Genomic DNA, 27,145 nt, shown 5'->3' with positions numbered 1-27,145 from the left:
TCAACTACTGGAAACTTTCATCATAAAGTCAACCTAAGCCTTCCCCTAAGTTTGCTTAATTCCAATAATGGAATGACTCTGACAATGTTGAAATATTCAGACGAATTGAATTTGGGCTCTTTTTACAGGACCTTCAGCAGCAGGATGCATCAGTTTTGTGCAAAAATCCAATTGAATTAGCAAATAAATGCAAAGGTACATTTTAATTTTGTTCTTTGTGAATAAAATATATTCCTCAAAAAGAAGATGAACAAAAGACAGAAATAGAAGCTGAGGATAGGATTAGTAAACATGTAAAAGGCTATCCTACATGTGTTGTGCAAAGGACAAAAGCTCCAGAAGCGAAACTTTCATTCATGTTAATTTTTGGACAATAGTCATGTCAGTCTCAGCATTCTTTCCAATGTGTGACTCACTTTGTACATTTCAGTACCTCGACAGTATCCTTTCTTACAAAAAGCAATTATTAATTCCTGGTACATATATACATCTAATATGAAACCTTGCCCAAGAATCCATCTGATTAGTGTATGCAATTCATGAAGCTTCCCGCCAGCAATGAGACCTCGCACAATACTAGATACTGCAGATCTAGAGAGACCATCTTCTAGTGATCGGTTTAAATAACTAAGTGCAACCAAGAACTTCCCCTCTCTACAGAGACAATCAACCACAAGGCTGTCAGTGATGTCATTTGGAGTAATGTCTTTCTCAATCATCTCATGAAGCACAAGGAAGGCCTCATAAGCTTTCCCCAAGAAACTGAGATGACGGATCAAAGTATTGTATGTCACAACATCAGCGACAAAATCCTCACTTCCAAGCAAACAAAACGCTTCACGAAGCCTCCCAAGTTTACAGAGACTGTGCACCACAATGCTGAAAGTCCAGCTATTGGGAGCCATGCCTTTTTTGACCATGTCGATGAAAAGCTTGATAACAGCCAACCATCTTCGCTCATCACAAAGCCTCCTCATCACAGTGTTATAGTTGACAACATTGACATGCCATCCAATTTCTGCACTGCACTCCAAGAGGCACTTTGCAGACCAAGCAGTTGACCTGCGGCAAACCCCATCAAGGAGGATATTCAGAGTAATCTCGTTAGGACGCAACCCCTCCGACAGCATCTTATCCACCAATGCAAAGCTCTTATCTACTCTGCCGGCTTTGCATAGCCCATCCATGTAGGTACTGTATGTGATTGTATCCGGTGTCCACCCTGCCGCACTGCTCTCCTCAAGAAGCGCATCTACTTCGTTGAAAGCGCCAGCCTTGCATAGTGCTTCAACCAAGACATTGTAAGTGGCTGTGCTTGGCACAAATCCAGCTGCAACCATCGTTTCCAATAGCTCCTTGGCCTCATGTATCATTCCACTCACGCAGTAGGCGTGCATGATGGGAGTGTACGTGTGAGCATTTGGTTGGCAACCTTCCTCCAGCATGAAGTCAAGCACGCCCAGCGCCTCAGCCACCCGGCCAGCACTGCACAGCCCAGAGATCAGCGTCGAGTAGGTGACCACGTCCGGGGCCACACCTTTCGCCGCCATCCACCGCAAGACTTCGTATGCTGCGTCGAACCACCGGAGGTGGCAGGCGTACACCCCGACGAGCACCGTGCACGCGGCGGCGTCGGGTGCAACGCCGTCCGCGGCCATGGCGTTGAGTACGGCGAGCGCGGCGCCAGGTTGGGACGCCGAAGAGAGCGCCGCGGCGGCCGTGGTGAAGCAGGCGGTGTCGGGGCGGCGCCCGAGGAGGCTCCGCATTTCGTCGAGCAGGTGGAGGGCACGCTCAGCGCCGGCGCCTGGGCCGTCTCGGTCGCCTGAAGCGGCGTGCGCGGACATGAGCTGGTTGTATTCGTACGGGTGTGGCGACCGCGGCCGTGACGGAAGAGGCGGGGGCGGGGGCTGCTCGGAGAGCTCCTTCGCGAGGGCGGCCAAGCGGAGGAGAAGGTGATCTCGGGGGGGGATTGACAGACGGCGTAGGTGGAGGAGGCGGGCAATGGGACAGGAGAGGGAGGGCATAAGGGAGTGGGGGTGACTGCGGCGGCGACATCTGAGAGCGGCGGCAATGGCGGCGGCGGACGCCTTTGCTGCCCGGAGCGAAGGGCGCGACGTTCCACGAAACGGGCGTCGGCGGGTGGGCGGTGGTGTGATGGGGCCGGGAGCTGCTGCCTATCCCGTGGAAGATAAATACGAGTAAACTTTCAGCCCAAGGTTTATCTTAACCTTATTTTTTTTCTTCCTCATCTTTTTCCTAAGCCTTCCATTTAACGATGGCCCACTGAAAAAATATCGGATAAAAAATGTTGGATCAACATTTATTTGAAAAAAGTTGATTCAACATTTCTTTAGAAAAAGTTGAGCCAACATTTCCTTAGAAAAAGTTAAATCCAACATTTTTGAAAAAAAAAGTTACACCAATATTTTTTTCAAAAAAAAACTTGAATCCAACCTTCTTATCTGGCTCCGGTGGCTAGTGGTGCGCGGCGGGGCCGGCGGTAGGGCCCGCGCAGGGGTGGCGGCATAGGCAGGGGAGGGAGGGGAGGGCGGCGGTAGCGAGGCCCGCACGGGGAGGGAGGGAAAGGAGCTAGGATTTGGATTTGATGTAGATCTGATGGACCTCGTTACTTGCACAAATCTCAAACACTGAAAGATTCGATGCCTTCCTACATTCCAGAAGGTGAATAGGTTTTCCGGATGGAGCCTGGCCGCATGGGGGGCTCCTATCTATCTTGTGTAAGATAGATAGGAGTTGAAACTTCCAACCCACTAAGGCTCATCTCAATCTTATCTTCTTCTTCATCACCTTCTTTCCTAACCCTTCCATTTGATGATGGTCCACTAAAAAAATGTTGACAACATTTTTAAAAAAAGTCAGACCAACATTTTTTTCAAAAAATTGAATCAAAATTTCTTCGAAAAAGTTGAACCAATATTTATTCGAAAAAAAGTTGAGACAATGTTTCTTTAGAAAAAGTTAGCCAATATTTGTTTAGAAAAAGTTGAATCCAACATTTTTCGAAATTTTTGTTTGCACCAACATTTTTAAAAAAAAGTCGAATCCAACCTCCTTATTCTCCGGCTCCGGTTGTCGGTGGCGGCGCCGGGCGGCGCACGGTGAGGCGTCTGCGACGGCAGCGGGGCTAGCTGCGTAGGGGGCAACGGCAGCAGCAAGGGAGGGAGGGGTGGGCGTGCGGTGGCGTGCCAGCCGCCACAGCGGTGGCGAGGCCCACGTGGGGGGCGCGGCGTAGGGAGGGGAGGAAGGGGAGGGGTGGCGGCGCATGCAGGAGGAGGAAGTTAGGATTTGAGTTTGATGTAGATTTAATGGATCTTATTATTTCCACGAATCTCAAACATTGGAAGGTAACTAAAAAAACTTTCGAAAGAAAGATAGATAAGATTTCCGCGCCTGGGGGACGACTGTTCCGGAGATGAGAAATGGGCCGCAAGCCCAGGTGGTTTCAATGTGGTTCCGGATCTTGCCATGCAATCGTCAACTATTGTTGACTAGAGTACAATAGTATAGATTGTATTTATTGTTGGTTTTTCAGAAAACCTATTTCTCGTCATTTTTAGGTACATAAGCACGAGCACATACATTCTCAATCTTTTTATAAAAATAGGTAATCAACTTGTTTTGAGATACGGGTTAGATTTCATTAATACGGTACTCTTACAACAAGACTCTTGACTGGACACCCCTGAATAAAGGAAAAATTACACATAAGTCTTTTGAAGAGCACCCAGCGCTCATCACCGCCGTGTACCGTATGTTGCTGTAACCTGGATCTTCTCCACCTCCCCAAAAAGAAGAAGATAACCAAAATCGGCGAAGATCTTCAAATTTTAACAAGTCCATCAGTCACACGCTGCATGGATGTTGTCTGTTCGGTTGAACGCCCCGGCCAATCCTCATTTCCCCTGGATCAGACGCGCGGCTGTCCCGTTGGCCCACCCCAGTCGACATGCAGTCGACAAACAAGCATGGAGTTTAGTACCTGTCATATCCGATGTTTGATGCTAATTAAAAGTATTAAAAATAGACTAATTATAAAACTAATTGCACAGATGAGTCTAATTCATGAGATGAATCTATTAAGCCTAATTAGTTCATGATTTGATAATGTAGTGCTACATTAACCCTTTGCTAATGATGAATTAATTATGCTTAATATATTCATCTTGCGAATTAGCACAGGGTTCTGCAATTAGTTTTATAATTAGCTCATGTTTAGTCTTCCTAATTAGCATCCAAACATCCGATGTGACATTGCTAAAGTTTAGCACCTAGTATGCAAACACCCCCTAACCTTACAAGGAAGTTGTAGTCAACATCATGGTCAACAAATCCACCTTGGAGGGTCCAACCAATCCTCCAACCTCCAGTAGCCATTTCAAGGCCGGTGAGACCTTTTGACGTCATGGGCTCAACCGGCGAGAGAACGAAGTTCATAGACAAATCGAGCACCGACGCATAACGAAAAGGCAAATAATGAAGAAAATGTTGTCAGTGTTGAATCCTACTCATAGTAAACTGTAGTAGCGCTGACATGCTCATCGACCATTGATAGAAGCCATCCACCACCAACATCAACGTCATAAAAAAATCCGTGGAGGAAGGTAGAAAAAGATGAGAAGCCGGTGGATCTAGCAAATGTGCTACGGTAGCACAACAATGAGTTGTAGTGGATGGAGGCAGAGCACCTTAGAGCCCGACCAAAAGGATTCTAATGTTATGCCATCACTCACCTGAACACAAATATATTTTGTTTTAAAATTAAAGGGATGCTACAGATACACATCTGGATCGGACGCTGTTTTAGTTGGAGGTTCGAAGATGATTCATCACTCTCCAAAGACAAATGGATATGAAAATAGACAGAAATGTAATAGGTGGGCGACATGGCAGAACACGGAGCAAAACCACTTTTGCAAAAGGGTTCATGTATACGCCAGTGCTCTAATTTAAAAGGGTTTAGTGCAGAAAAAAACACTTCAGGGTTAGGTAGACTCACAATATTTAAGACTAGACCAGTGAGGTGAACTTCTCCTGTTGAGCTATGACAAAAACTAATGGAAATCGGAGTAAAGTATGATAAACTTGGCTGCTTCCCACTCGACGCCTGGTGGCTGCTGTCTCCCATCGGGCCTCCGCTGACGCCTGCAGCCGCGCGTCGCGCCATCAACTCCGGCGAGCCGCTGTTGGGTTGTTGGACGGACGGGCGGACGGACCTCCCGCTCGCCGCCGCTCTTTTCAAAACCACGCAACTAAGGGCCGGTTACCCTCCGCTTTAGCACCTTTTAATCCCTAAAGTGCTATACAGGTTGACTAAATTCTTTAATTCTCTAGTCTAAGGGGGGTGTTTGGTTCCTGTGACTTATTTTTAGCACCCGTCACATCGAATGTTTAGATACTAATTAGAAGTATTAAACGTAGATTATTTACAAAACTCATTACATAAGTGGAGGCTAAACAGCGAGATGAATCTATTAAGCCTAATTAGTCCATGATTTGACAATGTGTTGCTACAGTAAACATTTTCTAATGATGGATTAATTAGGCTTAATAGATTCGTCTCGCCGTTTAGCCTCCACTTATGTAATGGGTTTTATAAATAGTCTACGTTTAACACTCCTAATTAGTGTCTAAACATTCGATGTGACATGTGCTAAAAATAAGCAAAGGGAACCAAACGCCCCCTAAGAGAGGTGGACTAAAGTGGATTAAAATGCCTTGGAGACACCCTTGCCCCTCATTTATTGCTCCCTCACGCCCGGCCCTCTCCGCCGACCTCCCTCCCGCCCGGCCCCCGCCGCCGGCCTCACTCCTGCTCCTGCAGCTCAGCGACGAGGCGGACGAGCTCGTCGGCCTCGGACGCCGCGCGCACTGGCTACACTTGTGCCGCCAAGCGTGGGAAGTAGTGCGCGAACAATCCCGCCTTGGAACTCGACCTCAACGGCGCCGGCAAGCTAGAGGACCTCCGCTACGGCATCTTCGGCTGGCCCGCTCCCGCTGCCGCGGATCCAGGCTGCTGCAATGGCGCCGGCGTCGGCGCTGGCACCTTGCACGCGGACAAGGAGGAAGAAGGCCTGGGCGTGGCCGGCCATCATGCCTCCCGCCGCCGTCGCCCCCACCACCCCCACCGCCGGCCTCCCTCCCGCTGCCCTCCCGCCCGGCCCCCACCGCCGTCGCCCCCACTGCCCTTCCACCTGTCGCCCCCACCGCCCTTCCACCCGTCGCCCCCACCACAGGCGAAGGCCAAGACCGCCACCAAGCCAATGCTGCTGCTGCAGTGTCCCCCAAGCCCAAGGCTAAGGTCAAGGCTGCCGCCCTTGCCGTGGAGCCCAAGCCCCGCGCTCGCCCGCCCAAGGCCGCCAAGACCTCTGCAAAGGCCTCCCCTGCCAAGGCCAATAAGTAGACTAGCATCGCCGCCCCCTGCCATTCCGCCTATAGATGTGCCCCTGCTTCTCCCTTGATTAGAGGTATTTTGGTCTTTGTCATCTGCATTAATGGACTTTAGTCCATGATCCAAACAAGTAGGGACCATGGACTAAGGGTGTGTTTGAATGGAGGGACGGAGGGGACGGGACAGGGTCATCCCTCTTTTTTTGGATGAGATAATCCCACTTGTTGGAGGGATGAGGACGTTCCTAGTTTAGTGTTTGGTTGAAGAGACGGGTGAGGAACGAGATGGATAGCATTTTCGTGTCGTTAACTGTGGGTCCCAATTGTCATTCACCTAAAAACTGCGGGACCCACTGTTAGCTGCTCCGCCGTCGCCGCCCCATCCCCGTGCCACCACCGGCCTTGCTCCGTCACCGCCGCCCCATCCCCGCACCGCCGCCGGCCTTGTTCCGCCGCCGCCCCATCCCTGCTCGCTCCCCAGTCTTGCTCCGCCGCCACCCTATCCCTGCTCCATTGTGCGAGATGGTCGCCCCTTCCCCGTGCTACTGCGTGAGACTGCGTTAGTACCGTCCGCAAGGGACGGATCAGTCCGATCATTTTCTAGGGACGGATCCATCCTACTTTTTTTAGAAATCCGTCTCTCCAACCAAACGCATGCAAAACTGGATTGGCCCTTCCCATCTCTCAAAAAAAGAGCCTATCAGGAGCTAATCGCCGCGAAAACGAAGCACGTTTCCCAAACACACCCACCCGCGGAGGCGGACGTGTGGGTCAAAAGAAACACGCACCACCGCTGCTGTCACGTGGGGCCAGTCACCTCCGTACGCACACGACGCGATTGAAACAAAATGCGGAAAGGGCCACCCAACCTGAGAGGGCTGAGAGCAAAGCGCTCGCTGTCTCCCTGTCCCGCACGGGACGGAGCGAGCCACCACGCCGCCACTGACATGCGGGCCCCACCAGCTGGCGTGGCCCGGGCCCCGAGCGAAAAGCAGAGACGCAGGAGCGGCGTGTGAAAATGCCCTTGGAAATCCCCGGTATTGCCTATGGCCAGGCAGCGGCGGCACACTCCCAGAGCGAGAGGACGGAGACAAACAACAGCACAGGCGCAGCACGCGCGGGTGCACTGCCCAGTGCCCACCACTGACCGCGGTCCTCCACGCCCATCCGCGCCGCATGACGCCACCTACTGCGGTCCCTGACGCGCCGGACCCGTGGAACGTCGGGCCGCGTGTCAGTGAGAGGGGGGAGGTGGAGCCGGGGGCCGCGCGGGAGGGACCCCGCCGAGCCCCTCGCCACGCCCCACGCCGACCGAGCGCTCGCTGCCACCACCGCCTCGGGGCGCGCACCAGCAGGGCAACGGGCCAGGGGCAGGGGGGCAGCGCGCAACAACTCTATCGTTAGATCCACCCGACACCGGCCGCTCGCCCACTCCGCCTGCCTTGCTCTGCTTTGCTTCCCTCTGCTCGGGCTCGGCTTCGGGGGTTTGTGGGGCGCAATGCGGTGAGGCGGAGGTGGGGGAGGGGGAAGGAGAGGAGAGTTGAGGTTTGGGAGAGTGCGGAGGGGACGGGATGGGGTGCGCGCAGTCGCGGATCGAGAACGAGGAGGCGGTGGCTCGCTGCAAGGAGCGGCGGCAGCTGATGAAGGCGGCCGTCGCGGCGCGGAACGCCTTCGCGGCCGCGCACTCGGCCTACGCCTGCTCGCTCAGGGACACGGGCGCCGCGCTCTCCGAGTTCGCGCACGGGGAGGGCGTGCCCCCGCCGCCGCCGCCGGGGGAGGCGGACGAGGCGGCGGCGGCGGCATCCTCCGGCGCCGGGCACGGCGGGATCGGCGCGGCTGCGGCGGGAGTGGCGGGTCCCTCCGGAGCGTCGGGGCCCGACGGGATAATGCCGCCCCCGCCGCCGCTCGACTCGTTGCCACCGCCGCCGCCGCCGCTGCCGGATTTCTCGCCGTCGCCGGCGAAGATCCACCGCTCCATCAGCATGCCCCTGCCGCCTTCTGCCGGCGATAAGAATCCCGCCATGCTCCATGTCGACTCCATTAGGGAGGAGGACGAGGAGGCGGCGGAGAGGGAGGAGGAGGAGGAGGACGACGGCCACCTCGATGACCGGCGGCAGCGTTTGCGTCACCGCCCGCCGGTGCCGCCGCCCGTGTCGCCGCCGCCGCCGGAGACGCCGGTGACTCCTCAGCCTCCGCCGCCTCCTCCTCCTCCTCCCCCGCCCTCGTCGGAGATGAAGTCCGGAGTTGACACTTGGGACTATTTCTTCTCCATGGACGAGGGGATGGCCTCCATCGCCCCCGATGACGACGAGATCATGGCTGGGCCGGAAGAGGAGAAGTACGTCCCGGCATCGCCACCGCGCCCGCCTCCCTCTCCTCCTCCGCCGGCGGCGGTGCCACTGTCGGAGGAGTTTGAGGAGGAGCCGCGGACGCCGGAGATGGTCGCGCCGCCTCCGTCGCTGCCACCGAAGCCCCCGAAGAATTCGTCCAAGAAGAAGAAGGGGAAGGGGAAGCTTAAGGCAGCGCACCACCAGCACACAGAGTCGGCGCCGCCGGTCACGCTGGTTGGCGGTGGTAAGGCAGGGAAGATAGTCCCCGAAATGCCGCGTGTGGACCTCCTCCGGGTGCTCGCGGAAATCGACGAGAGGTTCTTGAAGGCGTCGGAGAGCGCCGGTGAGGTATCCAAGGTGCTGGAGGCCAACAGGATGCATTACCACTCCAATTTTGCCGACAACCGAGGTCAGTGACTTGATTGTGCCCTTATATGTGCAATTTTGGATGTTTTAGGCTCCCAGGTGGTGGGCTTTTGTGTTTCTTTGTGTGGATTTGTCACAAAAATTTGATCTTTTTTGCTGAGCGTGATGGTGATGTGATGGATTCTTTTGGTAGATAGAGGTCAAGAACTAGTGTCTCAGAGGTTGGTTGTGGTGGTGGTGGGGTTGCTTCAAAAGTCAAGTGAGCTCCCACACTCCACTATCCCATTTTCCCCAACAGGTAACATGCGGGTGTGCAAGAGGTTTTTGTAGCTACTAGGCAGCTGCTGCTTGAAGAGGATATTGTCACAATCATTCGCGCGCCATTGCTTCATTATTGTTCTGTATTACAAGTGTTAGGGTGTGTTTGGTTGAGCTGTAGCTTTTGGAAAAGTAGCTGTGGGCTGTAGAAAAGCTGTTGTGAGGTGTGGGCTGTGAGTTGTGGGCTGTGAGAAAGCTGAAAGCCGTTTGGTTGGGCAGCTGTGGCTTTTGAGAAAACTGTTAAGCGGACCTCACGTGTCTTCCACAGCCCTCCCCGCTCAACTATCTCCCTCTCTCACTGACGAGCTGATCCCGCTCGTTAGCCCCTTCTTCTTCCTCTCATTGGCCAAGGCGCGAAGGAGCAGCGGCGACCGGGGCTCGCCGGCCTGGGCGCGATGCCTCCTCGTCGGGGTAGATCCACGCGGGGCTCGCGGCGGCGAAGGAGGCTCGCGCGGCGGCAGAGGAGCTCGCGGCGGCGGCGGAGGCTTGTGCGGCGGCAGAGGCTCGTGCGGCCACCTCGTGCGGCGGCAGAGGAGCTCGTGGCGGCGTAGGTCGCCCACGCCTGCGCCCGCGCCCACGGTGGCGGCGGAGACCACGGTGGCAGCAGAGTGACCTCGCGAGCGGCGGTGGAGCGAATCAAGGGGCTGGAGAGGGCCGCTGCCGCCTGGATCTGCCGCCGGGAGGAGATGAATGGGCAGGAAGGGGGTGCACCGGAGTGGGGAGGATGGCCGCCGGCGACCAATCACCAGGCGGAGGTAGCACCGCCGCCGACCCCCTTTTGCGCTGCCACCAGGAGAAGAGGGAGTCGGAGAGGGCTGCCGCTGCCTGGAATCGCCGCCAGGAGGAGAGGAACCGGCCGGAGAGGGGCGTTGCCGGTGGGGAGGGCGGCCGGCGGTGGGGCGGCGAACCTGCGGTCCATCCCCGTGCGCGAGTGTGTGTTCTGTCGCGGGGAGGAGGAGGACGAACCAGTATGCTCTCATAACTGATGGCAGTGGGTAATTTTGACGAAAGTTTCGACTCCGCAGCCGGTAGAAGCACGGGGGAAGGTGCTGCGAAAATTGAACTGATGGGAAGCTGCTTTTGCGGTAGAAGATGGTATGGTTTCCATCCCTTTGGTTAGCTTCTGGCTTTTTTGGAAGCAAAAGCACTTCAGGAAGCTGAACCAAAGGGAGCCTTAGTGTGTATCTTGATCAATTATGACTGTGAAGTGTGAACCAAGGAACCAATTTGATGGTATATCCTGACTGTGAAGTGTGAACTAGACTTAGAATGTGAGTCCATTGTGATGTATAGCCTGTTCAATGCCCATTGCCCAATTTTTTGGTACTTTTTCCCTGTGTGTAAGATTCAGTCTTGGCTTTGTTTGATTTTTTTTTTTTATGATATGGTGGTGTGTGTGTGTGTGGGGGGGGGGGGGGGCGCTACTAAAATTGACAACAAAGAGAATGAAGCATAAGATATCTTCTTATGAATATATCAAATTCTTAAAACAAACATTGAATTATATCTGAAAATATTGTGTTGATAAGAATGAAGTATATGTTTTCTATTTTAATAGCTTATAAAAGTTGCCAGTGCTTTAAAGTTTATGGAATCGTGGACAGGAATCATATTAGTGTGTAGTAATTGTGTTACCTGTTTGGTTTATACTTAATACGTGAAATATTAATTGTGACTTAGGACAGAAAACTGCTGTGCATTCCTTTTTGGCATACAGGGAAGACTTAAGAATTATCTGTCTAAACTTGGCATTCAAATTATGTCTCTTAATCATGTAAATACTTGGTGTTTCCTTAATTATCTGCATAGTGTGATGCCGCATCATTACGAGGTTCCTGTGTGCAAAAGGCACTTCCTTTTTTTTTGGCAACAAAAGGCACTTCCTTTTTTGTCTTCCATCAGGTTACATGCTGGACAGATGGAAATTCTTCATTTTATCGTTGTGACAATTTTTGTCTTCTGTTGCGTTTTGGTCTAACATCAGGTCACCTGCCTATGCTTTCTACACAAAATCCAGGCATTGTTGTTGCAATGCTTCTTCAATTGCATTTTCGGCACGCGATAATGGATGCCATCTTGACCACCTGCGTGCGCTTCTTTGTTTCAACTGTTTAAAAATCGGCTGCCTAGGCACCAGGTGCCAGTGTGCCACTTTCCTGCATAGCAGCTGATTCCTGCCTAGCTTTCCTAGTTGGTGAATCGGCACTAGGTGCCACCCCACTGGCCGCCTTGCACAATACACAGCCTGTAGCCTAGTGGTTGCAGTAGCACCCCAGGTCCCAGGTTCGAACTTCGAATCCCCGTGGGAGCTAACTTCAGGCTAGGTAAAAAAGGTCACTTGATGGCTCGCCTGGTAGGTATGGATGAACCGACTTGTGCTGGGCGGGCCCTCATGTAAGGCTGGTAGTGGGTTGGGTCTCAAAGCACTAAGGCCTGAACCACAGGTGGCGGCATCCCCATGTATGAGGGGGCCCAGCTTTCATGACCTTTCTTGGCTGGGCTCCGGTTGAGCTCTTCTTAGTGAAATACTATGGGGGTGGTCTTTGCACCACCGTCCGAGATTTTTTTAACAGAATTAAAAGGGAGACAAACTTAGCTCATTCTTTAAAAGAATGAAACTCTAGTTACATAGGTGAGAAAAGCCTGATTATGTTATTATATATTCTAATATGTTGATCCACTGTACTAAAATATGTCACCATTGCCGGTAAATATGACGTAGCTTTTGAGTAATTTGCATCCAAATGCAATTCATAAGAGTAGTTAACCTCTTCTGCTAATTATCTGTAAAAATACTTTGCCAGCTGATTATAGTTACGCTGTATGCTTTAAAGTTACTTGGGCACCACTCAAAAGATAAAAATGCTTTCTTCCATGTTTCATTTGCACTTACATATAAATACAAGTGTAATATAGCTGTCTACTTACTTTCCCTCTTTTAATCATGTTCACAATGATTTTTCCAGGGCATATTGATCATTCTGCGAGAGTCATGAAAATAATTACATGGAATAGATCCTTCAAAGGCATGCAAAATGGTGATGAAGGGAAGGATGACTTTGAAAATGATGAATGGGAGACCTTGGCAACTGTGGTAGATAAAATCTTAGCATGGGAGAAAAAGCTCTATGATGAAGTGAAGGTGCATCTCATTCCTTAATTTCTTTATGGCTACCAATATGAACTCTTATATGCTGGGGCGGTAATAAGGAAGTTTCATGATGAGTCCATCAAAATTTTAATTCTACAGCTTTTGAGATTATGCTTTATTGCTTTAGCAACTTATTTGAAAGGGAATAGAAGAATATGCGGAGTTTGGTCTGGTACATCTGCAACTTTTTTCCATTTTCTGCTGCCAGTATGTACTGGTTTTCAAATGTTTGCCCTTCTTGGCGCCTTATTCTAGTTAAAAGCGCAAAAGGCCTGTCCGCAGTCTCGAAGTTGGTCCCAGCACAGCAATAGTGCTTCAAGGTGTAACCAGGTGCAGTGCCTCGTCAAGGTGTGTGCCTTTGGCTCCTAAGCACAAGATGCCACCAGTGCAGAAGCCTGGCGTTCTTTCTGGAATCCACCGTATCTAGCTTCCAGTTGCTAAAATTGGACTGCCTGCGAGTGGGATTGCCAGATATGCTGCTATCCTCGACTCCTTTGGTGCTGCCATGTTGATGGCATTGATGCCTATCACTCAGGGCAAGCAGAGGAAGGAGCATGAGAGGGTGGAGCCTTACGGGAGAGTAAAGGATGAGGCAGCAGCTGCTGCTTTTTGAGTCCTGGACTGGTGGTTTATGAAGATGGTGGTGGATGAAGCACCCTCTTATTGTTCATGTAGGCAGCTTATGTGGACCCATGGGGAGAGTCCTGGCCTCCTGGTAGTGCCCAAGGGCATGGATTTTTATTGGGCTGTGGGATAAGGCAGTTGGTAGCTGAGGGATGTTATGGGCTTGTTGGACTGGTCCTCTCTGATCTCATTTGTGGCTGCTTCCTGCTATTTATTGAGTCGTGTTTGCGCCCTGTGCCTAAGGTGATTTTAGGACTTTGTGCCTCAAGTGTGCCTGATGCTTTTGAGTGCACTCTGGAAGACCCCCTGAGAAAGTCTTTCATGTCAAATTATGGAGTACAAACATATATGTACGGGAGTAAGGAATATGTAGTAGTGCATTTTTTTAGTATCTCAATGTGTGAATGTAGCTTATGGTCAATCAAGTTCATAGGTTTGCTGTCCAATTTTTTACCTGTCTATTCAGATCTTAAAATTTGAAGTTTGCGAGTACTTTTTGATATGGTTGCTTTAATATGGTTATTTTACATTTCTCCTAATATCTGAAACAACATGTAGTACCAATCACTTAAGTTTTCCAAAGCATTTATGCAGGGATCATGCAACTCTGATTTAGTCATAGCTTTTACATTGATGCTTGTTTCAACTGAATCATCGAAACTCTCTGGATTCCACTTGTCTGTTGCTAAAAGTTGTCCCCATTTGTACAGGCTGGTGAGATTATGAAGCTTGAGTATCAGAGGAAGGTTGCTTTGTTAAATAGACAAAAGAAACACAATGCTGCCATTGAGGTTCTGGAGAAAACGAAAGCTGCTGTAACCCACTTGCATACAAGATACATAGTTGATATGCAATCAATGGATTCAACTGTGTCAGAAATTCAGCATCTCCGTGACAATCAACTTTACCCAAGATTATTGGACCTTGCTGACAGGTAATTTATCTGCATTCTTTTTTCCCATCATGATGAGATTGCTAATTATTGTGGCAAATGGATTTCCAGATGTATTCTTAATTTTTATAACACCAATAGATTGCTTCTTTCCTGTTATGTAACTTAGTTGCATGCATTGTAGATGGCACACCTGAACGCCACACTCTTCTTTAGCCTTTTCCAATTTAGTAATCATTCAACGTTGGGCTTGCTCCACAGCATCGACAGTTTTATTGCCTAACCTGGCTCGCAGTGCATGGATAGGAAGTATGATATTTAACGACATTACATACTGTTGCTGGCTTTGTTTGATTTATTACTCTGTTAAATGAAATGATCTTATAGCGCACCAGTTTTATAATCTTTTTTTTTTCTGGCTTCTATCATTTCAGGATGGCAAAAATGTGGGAGGACATGCACATGCATCACGCTAACCAGCTGAAAACTGTGCTAAAGCTGAAGTCAGTTGACATTTCTGATGCCAATATTGAAACAAGTGATTATCACCACAGCCACACGCGCCAGCTGCGTGATATTGTAGATAAGTGGATCACAAACTTTACTGACCTCATGAGTTATCAAAAGGAATACATCAATGCTCTGTATGGCTGGTTGAAGCTGAACCTGATACCCATTGAGAGCAGCTTGAAGGAGAAAGTAGCATCACCACCCAGGATGCAGCAACCTCCTATCAAAGCCTTTCTTCAGGCCTGGAATGAGCACCTAACCAAGCTGCCTGATGATCTAGCCAAGACAGCCATTGTCAGTTTCCGAGCAGTCTTGGAGACTATATTAGGCGTTCAAGACGAGGAGTTGAAACAGAAGGAGATCTGCGAGCAGACTCGCAGGGAATATGCGCGGAAGGCCCGGGCTTTTGAGGACTGGTACCACAAGCACTCACAGCGCAGAGCGTTTGACGTTGATCCAGAGACCGGCGAGGGAACAAGCCACAAGGATGCAGTCACAGAGAAGAAATTCGCGGTGGAGAGCTTGAAGAGCAAGCTCGATGATGAGATTGAATCCCACAATAAGCTGTCGAAGCAAGTCAGGGAGAAGTCCCTGTCAATCCTGAAGGCACACCTGCCAGAGCTGTTCCGCGCCCTGGCTGACTTCTCCAATGCTTCTTTTGATATGTACTCGAAGCTGAGGCTTATGTCCTTGATGCAGGATCAGGGCAACAACTAGCTGAAGGATATGTACAGGAGTTAGATTGCTAGTAATATCCCCCCTCCCTCCTAATGTTGTACTGCTTGTGTTGTTCACCTACCCCCTTTTTGCGGTACATGTAGCTCTTTAGACGAGGACTGTTAGGGATGGTGGCTGTTCGTTTTCTTTATTTAATTTATTGAATTCTTCAGGTATTTCAGCATGAGCTTCTTTCGGAATTCGGATGGCTTGCTGAATTTAAAGTATGGCCTGTGGTGATGGCTGATGAAAACCTGTCCGTGGCATACGTTTTGTTGCGATATCCTCCGGCCTGCAGTTTCTTCATTCGTCTCTCCTCTTCCACCTGTGACTTGAGCATAAGAATATGCATCGGGTAAAAACTGCTTGTTGGCTGTATATTCTTTTTCACCCTAGGAGATAGGGATCGCATGCTTGCTTTTGACAAGTTCGAGTCCTCGAGCTGATTTGACTGCATGTAGATCAGTCCGGCCTTCATTGTAGTGTGTGGACGAAACCTCAAAGCATGATACCGCGAGATGACGAGATCATGTGAAACGTCCAAGCATGACCATCCCAATTGTCATGTGGTCATCGACAGCCAGCAGACTCCGAGTGGAGGCGCCGCATTCGTCGAGGCAGCTGGATTTTTTTAGCATGAAGCAGCTGAAATTTGGATAATTTCAGTCGACCAGTTCTGGCTACTGGCCACTGTATGTGCATCCAACTCCTCCAAATGAATAGAGCCATATTTTGTGTGCTCTCTTCCTCCCGCTGCGCGGAACCTTTCACCTTTGCTACACCAGTTCCATTGTCTCCGATGGCTCTTGTCCGCCGCGCCTGAATCTTTTGCCTGTCAACTGCCAAACATCGCCCACCGCCAGCTCATTCTTTCTCTCAACCGTACTTTAGCATATTTTTCGTTGAGACTTAAGAGGAGAATACCACCAGCTCACTCATCACCAGCGGCTTGAGCTATGCCGCTCCACCTCGATACCCCAACTCCCATTCCGACGAGACTCCTACGCAGTAGTTGACTCTGCAGCTGAGTCACTGACGTGTGGACCTGGTCCCACATGTCATGGTCCAACCGCACAAAGTACCGGAACCTCTTCCCTCCCATTCATCATCGGTCCTCCACCTCCTGACACGCATCTAAATGCAGGGTCCTATGCCGAGGGTGTGAGGCTATGCAAGAAAAAGCAGTACCGGAGGCGAGAACATGAACAACCAATGATAAGTTTTTTCGCAAAAAAAAAATGATAAGTTTGAGAAGCCATCAATATCGATATCCTCATATTCTAGGTAACTGGTTTAATTCCTCCTTTGTTAATTTTACAATACGAAAGCTTTATCGGGCCATAAAACATTCTTCATTTTGATGGTTGTGCGCCTGTAGCTTGTTGTCTTGTTTGTCAAGGACTAGAGCATTTCTAACGGACTGTGCATTCATACCTAACCAGGGATGGAGCTAGGATTGAAGGATTGCGAGGGCCAATCAGGTTAAATTAGGAAGCAAACACTAGAATATGGGCTTAAATTCTTCTTGATCTACAAGATTTTCAGTAGAAAAACAGAACCATGAGGGGGGCCATGGCCCCCTACTGACGTCCCTGTACCCAACACTAAGAATATGTCATTTTGGAGATGGAATTGGCTCTAGCAGATTACCAATTACATCCCACCATTAAAAATTTTTAATAACTTTTTGGTGATCTCATTGGGGAAATTCAACCAATTACATCCCCACCATCAGTACTTTTGGCGACAAGATATTTCATGAGAGCGAGAAGAGATAAGAGGAGAGGAGCTTCACCTACCTCCACCGTTGTTGTGCCATGGTCGGTTGTGGATGCGTTGGCAGGTTCTCCTCGCCACCTAGCGCAGATCTACGCGCCTCTAGGCTCCTCCTCCACCACCCACTTGGATGCACTGCCGCGTTATGCATCCGCTGCAGTGGCTATGACTCCCCCCCGGTCGATGCCTGCTGCGATGGAGGCGTAGGTTTGCAAGAGAGAAGGGCGAGATGTTGCCCTACAACCCAAAGAGATGAGTGAGGAAGGAGTGTGAAATGAGATCAAGAGGAGGAAGAGCTGACATGTAGGTCTTACATGTAGGTGAGATAATGGAGATTAGTTTTCGCTAGTTTATTGCAACGACAGTCACCAGAAACACAAAATCTGTTATTGGCAAAAGGAAAGAAACTTTGGGATGTATTTTTGATAGTATGTTGGAGATAATCTTACCATGGAATTTATAGTGATCGTCTTATATGCCACATTAGGCATTTCTAAGTAGGATTTAGGTATTGCGGAGACAGGGGCAGATCATATCTAGCATCGGGGCGGACGGAACTCGAACCCTTCCTACCCTTGTCGAAAGTATGGAGCCCCTGCTAAACCCCTCTATAAATTCACATCCATTAAATCTTGAAAGGAGAGGGTCTAGAGGTAGAAAATCTTGAAAGGAGAGGGTCTAGAGGTAGAAAATGAAGAGAAGGAGCTCCTCCGACAATTTTTTTTCTAGACCCCCCACCGTGTGGAGATGAGATCGAGGCTGATAAAAAAAGGTATCATAAGCTACTCTTACACCATCGAATGAATTGTCATTGGTTTTGAAACTCACAACATTCATTTGGTACACGTACAAATTAGATCTTGTGTCTGAAAGCATCCAGCCCTATAATTTTTTCAATCAATATAAAAGATATGGACTAACAATTTGGTTTGAGATATGGGAGAAGGTTAGTCTTTGCGATAAAATGATGCTACGGTGAGCTTGGATGAGAATGTATGAAGAATTGCTCATAGGGCTCTTCAATTTAACCAATCGTGAGGTGATTAGAGGATAGTATAGGACCTGATTAGTAGGCTAGATAGCCATACTATCAATGGGACGATTATGTGGACCACTTTGCTCAAACAATTATATTATGAGGGTTAACTTCATTTGACAGTGTGAAAAAGAAAGCGTTCATAAATCTATTGAAAATGGTAACTTGCGTAAACGACGGATAGACCGACCTTGAACAGCGATCTAACTTCACTCATATTAGATAGGCTTGTTTGTTCCGGTGCTAGGCGAAAATTGGTGGTGATTTAACTGTCCAGGGTGGTGGTTTGACCGCCGGTTAACCTACAGTAACACAAGTGACGAGTATGGTCTGACTGCGGTTAGATCACCATAGGTGTGCAGTTAGATGATCCTCAAGCGAGGAAAATGTCAAAATGTGAAGCGATAGTAGGGGAATGTAGTTGGTTGGGTGGATGATAGTTAGATGCAAAAATCCAATTGAGGGGCATTAATTGTAACATGGGCTGCTTTCGGCCTAGAGGATTATACTTTTTGTGGCTTTGAGACTGAGAATTCCGGCTGGGGCGGCCACACGAAAGGAAATGCGGCCCATTAAACAAACATCGATGGCCCAAACCCTCTTATACGGGTATACCGAGTTCGCGATCACTCCCACTGCAACGCTCCGCAATCGCCGCCATGGCCTCATCAGTTGCTGCCGACTTGCCGGTATCATCTCCGATGCGGCTGCCCCCTCAAGTGAGCGTCAAAAGATGTATTCTAAGATCTGCCATCAATTGTTCCGTGAACGAATTAATGTGCTCGGAGCAATATCATCAGTTGTCCCACAAACGAAATTGATTTGTTTTGCGTATATAGAGGTGTTTATGAGGATTGGGGGGGGGGGGGGGGGGGGGGGGGGGGTGTGGTTTGCCAGGACGCGGGCGGCGGGAGTGTTAAAATCTGAGTAGGAGTTTAGCCGCTTCTTGATTTTCGGTAACTAGCTTGATGTTGACATGTGGGAACACGAAATAATTCATGAATGAATTTCTCTCGGCAATTCTGAAGTACCGACGGTCTGCACCATTGAAGATCCAATCATTCCTCTTAGTCAATATGCTCCAAGACATGGACACTACTATTTGATCTCCGTGAAGGATGGAACAGTCAGGGATCGGGAATCGTTTCAAGGGCTAAAGCGCTTGGAAGGTCCTGAGGTGTTTTGGCTAATTGGTTCCAATGGAAACTCCAGCAAGCCCGTGCAAAGTTGCAGGCACGAAGAGATGAGCAACAGTTCCTTCTCTTTGCAAGATAACTAAGACGGGAGGTCCTTGTTCTTCGGTCCTAACAATCCTTGCGGGTTGTCATCGGCACCTCAGCGGAGTGGATTTTTTAAAATGGAATTGTCTCCGACTTCTACGACCGCACACGGTCTCGACGGAGTGGATGCTGTTGCAATGTCATGGAATGCTGAGAGCTCAATTGAGATCGTGAAATGCACTATCACAAAAACGATTTCCATGGGCGGTTGAAACAACATTTCCAGGGGCGGGCGCACTACCCGCTCCTGGCTTTCGCAGCTACAAATAGCTGTTTGCAGGAGCGGGTAACAGGCCCGCCCCTGTAAAGCCTTTTCAGGGGCGGGTCACCCTGAAATGTTATCTTTAAGGGTGGGTGATGCTATGACCCGCTCCTGCAAATTATTTTTCAGGGGCGGGGATACCCCCGCCCTTGGAAACGTCGTTCTCGCCAAAATTTTATACTATTTTCACACCAAATTTTTAAAATGTGGTTTTCAATCAACCCATTCAGATCCAACACTCGAAGAACACTGCATATACAATAAAATATATATAACCAGTTCCTACATTAATAAGGAAAGAGTAGGGGTACATCCATGCATGTTACATATTTCATACTACTCCAACTCACTTCCTTAGATATAGAACATAGTTAAGGTCTCCAATCGTCCAGCCTAAAACTTCATTAAAATAAGTTAGAGCACTGATGAGTGCGCTCTCCTCTCAGTAGTCACAATCACATTCACTACAAGAAATGTGTTAATCTATGACGAAAATTTTATGACATTCGTTCTCGTCATAGATCTATGAAGTTTCTGGCTGAAAACATCGTAAAGTTTCAGATCCAAGCAAATTTAGTGATAAAGTTATGGAACATCATAAAAGTTGCCACTGTAGCTAAAAAGAAATCATCACTCGCAGTTACGTAGTGGTTTTGTGACAATATAAGGTCCGTGAAAACGTCATAAACCAACCAGGATCCCACATGTAAGCATTTGTGAAAAATAAGGTGTGCAAAAACGTCATAAACCGAGGGAATCCTCCATGCAAGCATGGGTTGAGAAATAGTATTCCAATTCATCATAAAATCTAGTAGGGTTCCAAAGTCAGTATGTGATAAAATGGAGGAAAATAAAAAGGTAAGAGTGTCCAGAGCAGGGGTCGAACCTGTGACCTCTTGATTCTGACGAGTCAGCACTACCACTAAAACATAATGCAATTTATGATTTTTGAACAAGGCAACTTTTTTATATTACAGTTCTAATAAGTGTGGTCCATTTCGTAGTTATAGGCCAGAGCAACGGGTATACCTGCAACGATGTACATTGTAAGGGACTCCCCGGCACACTCCTGTTGGCTGTGGAAAAGACTTGAGCCTCGAGGCGTTGGTGCGCAGATCTGCAACGGGCAGCAAGAATGGCGCATCCTAGCAGCAAAGGGAGGAGTATGAGCCACGGTCAGGTCAGTCTCCTATTTTGTGCCACTATTTTCCCCTTTTGTGAGAGGGAAAGGGATTTTCTGGAATTGGGGATTTGGGTTGAAGGCAGTTGATTCTTATTTCATCCTAAATTTAGGTTTGCATCCGATTGGTGTTAGAAGTTGATAGGCTATAGTTTATGAAGTGCAAAACTAAACTTTGATTTCAAGTTACATTAACTTTTTTGAAGATTCCGAGTATTCCATCATCTTTTTGCATTGGTAGCTATTGCTCGGAGACATCTTCCCACGACACTACCCGTTGGCATCCTAAAAGCAAGTGCAATCATGAGTTGAGAGCCGTCGGTTTGGTTGCTGCCCAAAGGTAATGACTACCTGCTTCACAGAGATATTGGTTCTGTGGTTTCATGTTACTGTTATCAACGTCAATGTGTAAAGGGGCGTTTAATTTGCAGGATGAAAAGAAGCAATGCAGTTACATGACCTGGATTTTTCTAGAATGGGATGATAGAGCCTTTGGTGTTCTATGAAGCTCATGAAGAAGAAGGTGCAAGATGAGGAGGATGCAAAGAAGTGGGAGGAAGAATTGGCAAAAGCTAACAGTGAGCTTAGAGAGATTAGGAATGAGTTCGAGACGGTGCGCCAGCAAGTTCAAAAGGCTACTGCCAAGCTGAAGTTCGTTGGGAATTATAGGCACAATGTCAAACTCACGCACGTGCTGCTTGCTTTATTTGTTGTTGTCGTGGGGTTGATGCTTGGTGGCAAGGCTAATTAAGTAGATGGTGAAGTTCTTAGCTATGGTGAACAGTCTTAACATAGTTTCCTTTGTCTATATTTGTGATGCTCCTATCTATGGTCAACCATCTGAATTTTTTCTAATTTTGTCAATTTGTAATGGTCCCGAGGCACTTGCAAAAAAAAGTTGTTTGTGAAGTTATAAGTGTTTTTACTACAGGAATACTTTGGTGAAAGATTGATAAAAATATGGCAAGAAAAAAGTGACTCCTTAAGAGTCGAACCCGAGACCACATGTTTGTGGTGGGCAATCCATACCACTAGACCAACTGCACGCTTGAGTAGGAGCTGGCTTCACAATTCTTTGTGGAAATGAAAATGTGCCACCGAGGTGGGCGTTGCCTACTCCTCGTCGCCGTTCATCTGCAAATTGACGATTCAGATCGACCATTCGATCCCACGGCCTTCGGCAGTTGCTGTATTGGTTCTTGTTCCCGCGCATTCCGTCGAGCCGGTTGTCATCCTTGAAAAGCGCCAGTTGCCTAGCTTCCCAGGGAAGCCATCGCAACTTCTCATGGAAGGCAAGGAACTCCTTATGTAATCACTATTTCTCCCAACATCGGCGTCATCACCAGTTCCACTACCATCCGGTCCCTAACGCGCGTGCCTCACCCCTGCAGCCCGGCTGATGCCATGAAGCGATTCGTCTCCTCCTCGGCCCCTGCCTCCACCGGTTCCCCATCGCGCCACCTCTCCCACACCAGCTCCCCCGCGCACAACAAGCGATCCTCCAGCGCCTCCTCCTCGCTGTCGCGCTCCCGTGGCGGTTTCTCGTCACGCTCCCACCGTGCCACTGGCTACACCAACTTCTCAGCATCGCTACAATGCTACATCGACGTGGACCTCAACTCGTCATCGTGCTCGTTGTTGGGATCACGCACTGATACCGCTGACCTCAACCCGCCGTCGCTCGCAGATGCTCGCCGCGGAGCTGCTGGGGGCTCCCCGACACGTTCCCAGCTTCCTCCGGCGGTAGGGGTGGCTTCCTCCACCCCCGCGCCCCCGTCACCACCCTGGAAGTTGACCTTGAAGGTGACCCTTCCAGCTGATGCGTTCAACTCCGAGTTCGAGTCCTAGACTGAGACAAACTCATCTGACGATCGTCGCCGCAGCTACCCCATGCCCTTCCCCCGGAGCGATTCTCTGCGCATCTTCCGCCACGCTGACAACACCTTCGCCTGCCCCGTCTGCCCTGGCATGAGGCACCAGTGGAAGATTCTGAATGAGGTCAAGGACCATGTCATGGGGATGGCAACGTCCGCACCCTTGAGGGGCAAGAACAAGAAGAAATGGAGTCGCCACCTTGTCGTGGCTTGGAACAAGGGGTGGCTAGGATGAGCGAGCCGCGCCGGTGGAAGATCAATGTAGTTATCTTTGCTATGCTATTAATTAGTAACTTTAGATTTTTTTGGAACCCTAGCCATCTTTGCTATGCTGTTATCTTTTGTTTGTAAGATCAATGGACTCTTTCCTTTGGTTGGAAGATCAATCCCCTATTTTTGTGCTCTGATTGTTTTGTTTCCTCTCCCCACCCTTTCTCTCTTCCATGGTTCCCGTGTAGACATATTGGTCCATCCTATTCACTTTTCCTATAATGGATCATACATCTGCGCATATTTTTCCCAAAAATTGTAACGAATTCTAATTTGTACCCGAGGATTAATGTGGCAACCATCCACGTTCCAACACCATGTAATGTCACATCCTCCACGTCCACACAGCCAGTTTTCCTTGATTCTCATGTAGGCATGGTTACTTGAAACCACTTTCTAGTCTTCCCTCATTTATTTCCCAATGGGTCGTTCTCCTACTCGCATGCCCCGAGAAACCAAGATGGATCAAATTTTATGTTTCATTTAATGAGAATGTAGTTAGAATAGTGCATTAGTTTTTGAGAGGTTGAAAATCAATATGGGATGATTATTAACAAATACTAATGTGATCCTATTTGACTCTCTCTCAGAAGTAAGGAAATCCTTGGTCACCTTGCTTGTTCGTTCTCTCCGCTGTCATCTCCTCCAATGGACACTACCGTTCCTCGCATCCCTCACATTCGAGCCGAGGGGTCGCGAGGGAGGTCCTTGACGCTCCGTGTCACACCGCTACCGCTGGGCACCACAGTGCAGTGATTGCGGCGCCACCGAGGCATTGTAGTGGAGGATGGGCCCGATGGGGCCCCGATCGCTCTGCAGCACCTGCAGGGGTTGTCACAGGGTCACCGGGGAGCGGTGGGGGAAGCCCCGACGCCATCAGCAGGAGATCGCGACCACTGTCTCGAATCAGCCACCGTCAACACCAGAAGGTGGCATCCGATGTGATGAGGACATTGCCCTGCTGGACACACATGAGTCATGGTCTTCCCCAAGTCACAAGTCGTCAGCAACTCGGTCGTCACGTTTGGTTCGGATTCAGCCAACACCCATGCATGATTTCGACCATATCTCCCTCATACGACATTAAAACGAGGCGTTCTTTGATGAGTTGGAAATGGGACAATGACGCCATTCTTTTGGTTCTAGTCCTAGCTCTAGAAGGTTCATGGATCATTCTGTGTGACCATGACAAGGTGCTGCGTCACCTGTTTGGGCCAACTTGGCCTTGTATCGTGTCGGGCCTTAAGCCCATGTTGTAGGCACCTTCCCCTTGGTCGCCCCCAACCCTAGGACGCCCCTTTGTGTATAAAACTCGGTAGCCGCCACCTTTAGAACTCAGGTTTTGTTTAGTTCTAGTTTTCCATCGAGAAATTGAGATTGATTCATTGTAACTGTGGTGACAAATCCGTTTACAGTGATCTAGGACCCCTGTTCTTGTTCTCCTCGCCTGTGAAAATTAGTCCGTTCGAATCGAGAGCTTGAACCCCATATTGATCTTTGCTTCATCCATATTTGCAATTTCAGATTGCGTGTTTACCGTTCTCTTGCTTGTGTTTTTCAATTCGCTTGCAGGGAAAGCCTTTTTGACGAGGTCAATCAAGTTGTGCTTGGTTGATAAGCAATGGAGCAGTGGTGTAGCGGTTGCAGTGTTCGAATTATGTTTGATTTGAAGCCGGATCATCAACGTCGGGTCTCCATCAAATCGTGTGTATCTATACCTATCGGAAGATTGGGCCAGTGCTATATCAAGTGGTATCAGGATTCCAGGTTAGCCGTGAGGTATACTATCATGTTTCCCCTTTAGATTCAGTTCATGTTCATCACCTATAGTCCATCAAAAAGCCCAAAAATATTTACACTTTCCGCTGTGCTATCACCTTTTTTAGCCTTTGCAATTTTTGTTTCAGATTCGCTTTGTTGAGTTCGTGTCTGTGGTCGTAGTTCAATCACGCCATTGCTAGTTGTTTGTTTCCACCGCTATCCCATCCACCATTACCCAAACAACAAGTCGAGCCACCACATTACTTGAGTTGCCCCATTAGCCGCCTTGTGTGAACTGTCGCTGCGCAAACCCTAGATAGGTTGCAAGCCGCATTGTGCCGCCTTTGCATCGCAACCCTTCTTATTTCATGTGGCGCATACCTAGTGCTGTATACCAGGGAAGTTTTGCCCTTGGATTTGTTGCTGCGAAGCTTTGCTTAGCCATGATCGGCGTTGCAAGGATAAGGAAGCTTTGCCCTAGCTGCCGCCGTCTTACCAATCGAGTTGTGCCTTCCAAAAACCCTGCTTCGGACGACCTTCCTTAAAATAGGCATAACTTTTCGCTCAGAACTCTGATTGAGGTGAATTTTTTTTCAAATTTTTAGAATGCTTTTCCCTCAGAGTATTCCATTGTAGCACATAGATCATCATAGCTTTTCCCTTAGAGTATTCCATCCATGGTTTCTCAATCTGTTGATCGGCTGCGAACTAACTAGGGTTCTCTATCTAGCTAAATGGATCTAATCCTATCATGAAGCATGAATTGCATTTGAAGGGTAACCTTGATGTAAAGACTGATATCTTGAATAAGGGTAGATCACATCCATAGATATATATGATATAACACAACCAAAGGTAGCATGAGCCTATTGTCTTCTTGTTGTAGCTCCAGCCAAAGTGGTAACTGTTGACACTCATTATTGACACACTTTTAGTGCCATTTAAGTGGTGTTTTCATACATATTCTTCTACTAACCCGCCACTTGGCACCTGAAATAACCCTATTTTTGCATATGCATTGTATTTTGGAGGACATTATGTTTTTTAGGAAATTGGACCTAAAATATATTTTTGGATAAAGCCCTGAATAAGCAACGAACGTGTCAAAGACGAAGGCCAGTGGGCTCAGAAAGAGCCTAGGCTGATCGGCCTAGTGAAGCCCAAGCCGATCAGCTAGGGGTCTTCTGGCCCCCTCCAACTCTCATTTTTGGCAAGCAGTCCGCAGATTACTAAAGGGCTAAGATTGTGAAGATATGGAAAGTATCACTTCGGGATCAAAGAGGAATCGAAGAAGATCAAGCGGAGATTTGGAAAGTTATCAAAGATCAATCTCATTCTGAAGCTATCGACATGCCTGGCCCACATGCATACAAAAATAAGCTTCGGAACATCAGAGGAGACTTGGCGATGAAGTTGGGCACGAGGGGATAAAAGGAAGGGCGAGGCCGATCGGCCTGGAGCCCCCCAGGCCGATCGTCCTGAGGCTTTCTTTGCTCCCCTTGCCTTCCAATTTTTATCACGCACTCTCCAGACTATAAATATCTAAAAAATTCACTGAGACCTGAGATCAATCCACCAGAAGTTGACGAATAGAGGGACACACACCAGAGGGAGCTGAGGGCCACTGCAAGTCTTCGAGGTTGTCTAGGAGGTGGCTTATGCTAGACCCTAGCCGCCGTGGTCATCTCTACACGGCAAAGCCATGGTGGAGTTCTGGAGCCAAGCCTTGTGATCATCAAGGCTTATGTACACATGATGGTGATATCAATCTAATCTTTTGCTTACTTTGATCTACTATGATGCATTCTTATTCTCATACGTTTAGCTACCATATGTTCTTAGTAGGAATAGATGTAATCATGGTGATTAGTCTATATCTTGTAGATACATTTTAGTAGTGCGAAGGAAGTCGGTATTATTACCCTTGCGTGGTCACAACATGTGGGAGGGAAAAGGCCGAACAATTGCGTAATGTTGAGTAGGATTGATGGCGACTATTGTAGGAGTTGTTGGGGTAAATCTTTGGGAAACCGGAGGCGTCAACATGCACCTCGTAGTGGCAACCACAAGAAAGTAGGCCGCTTGCGAGCCACCTTTCTGAGAGATGGCTCTTTATCAAGGTACGAGATATGTTGGTTACCGCTTTGGCTGGAACTACGACGAGAAGATGATAGGCTCTTGCTATCCTTAGTGGTTTTATATCATATATATCTGTGGATGTAATCTACCCTTGTTCATGATATCAATCTTTACAGCAAGGTTACCCGTCATATGCAATCTATGCTTCATGTTAGGATTAGACCTGTTAGATTAGATGGAAAACCCTAGTCAGTTCACTACCGATCGACGGATTGATAAACCTTGAATGGAATACTGTAAGGAAAAGGCTA

At 48.7% G+C, this 27,145-nt stretch overlaps 1 protein-coding gene across 1 annotated transcript; it reads left to right on the top strand.

Moving 5' to 3' along the window:
• Positions 1 to 7,837: 7,837 nt before the first annotated feature.
• On the top strand, positions 7,838 to 15,500 carry LOC117848932 (protein ALTERED PHOSPHATE STARVATION RESPONSE 1). Its single transcript, XM_034730522.2, has 4 exons — positions 7,838 to 9,147; positions 12,389 to 12,564; positions 13,908 to 14,131; positions 14,524 to 15,500. Exons 1-4 carry the CDS (start codon positions 7,980 to 7,982, stop codon positions 15,314 to 15,316), a joined length of 2,361 nt encoding a protein of 786 aa, XP_034586413.1. The 5' UTR covers positions 7,838 to 7,979; the 3' UTR covers positions 15,317 to 15,500.
• Positions 15,501 to 27,145: the final 11,645 nt, after the last annotated feature.

This window comes from Setaria viridis, chromosome 3 (assembly GCF_005286985.2).
Source record: "Setaria viridis chromosome 3, Setaria_viridis_v4.0, whole genome shotgun sequence".
Lineage (NCBI taxonomy): Eukaryota > Viridiplantae > Streptophyta > Magnoliopsida > Poales > Poaceae > Setaria > Setaria viridis.
This window is presented reverse-complemented; position numbering and strand designations above follow the sequence as displayed.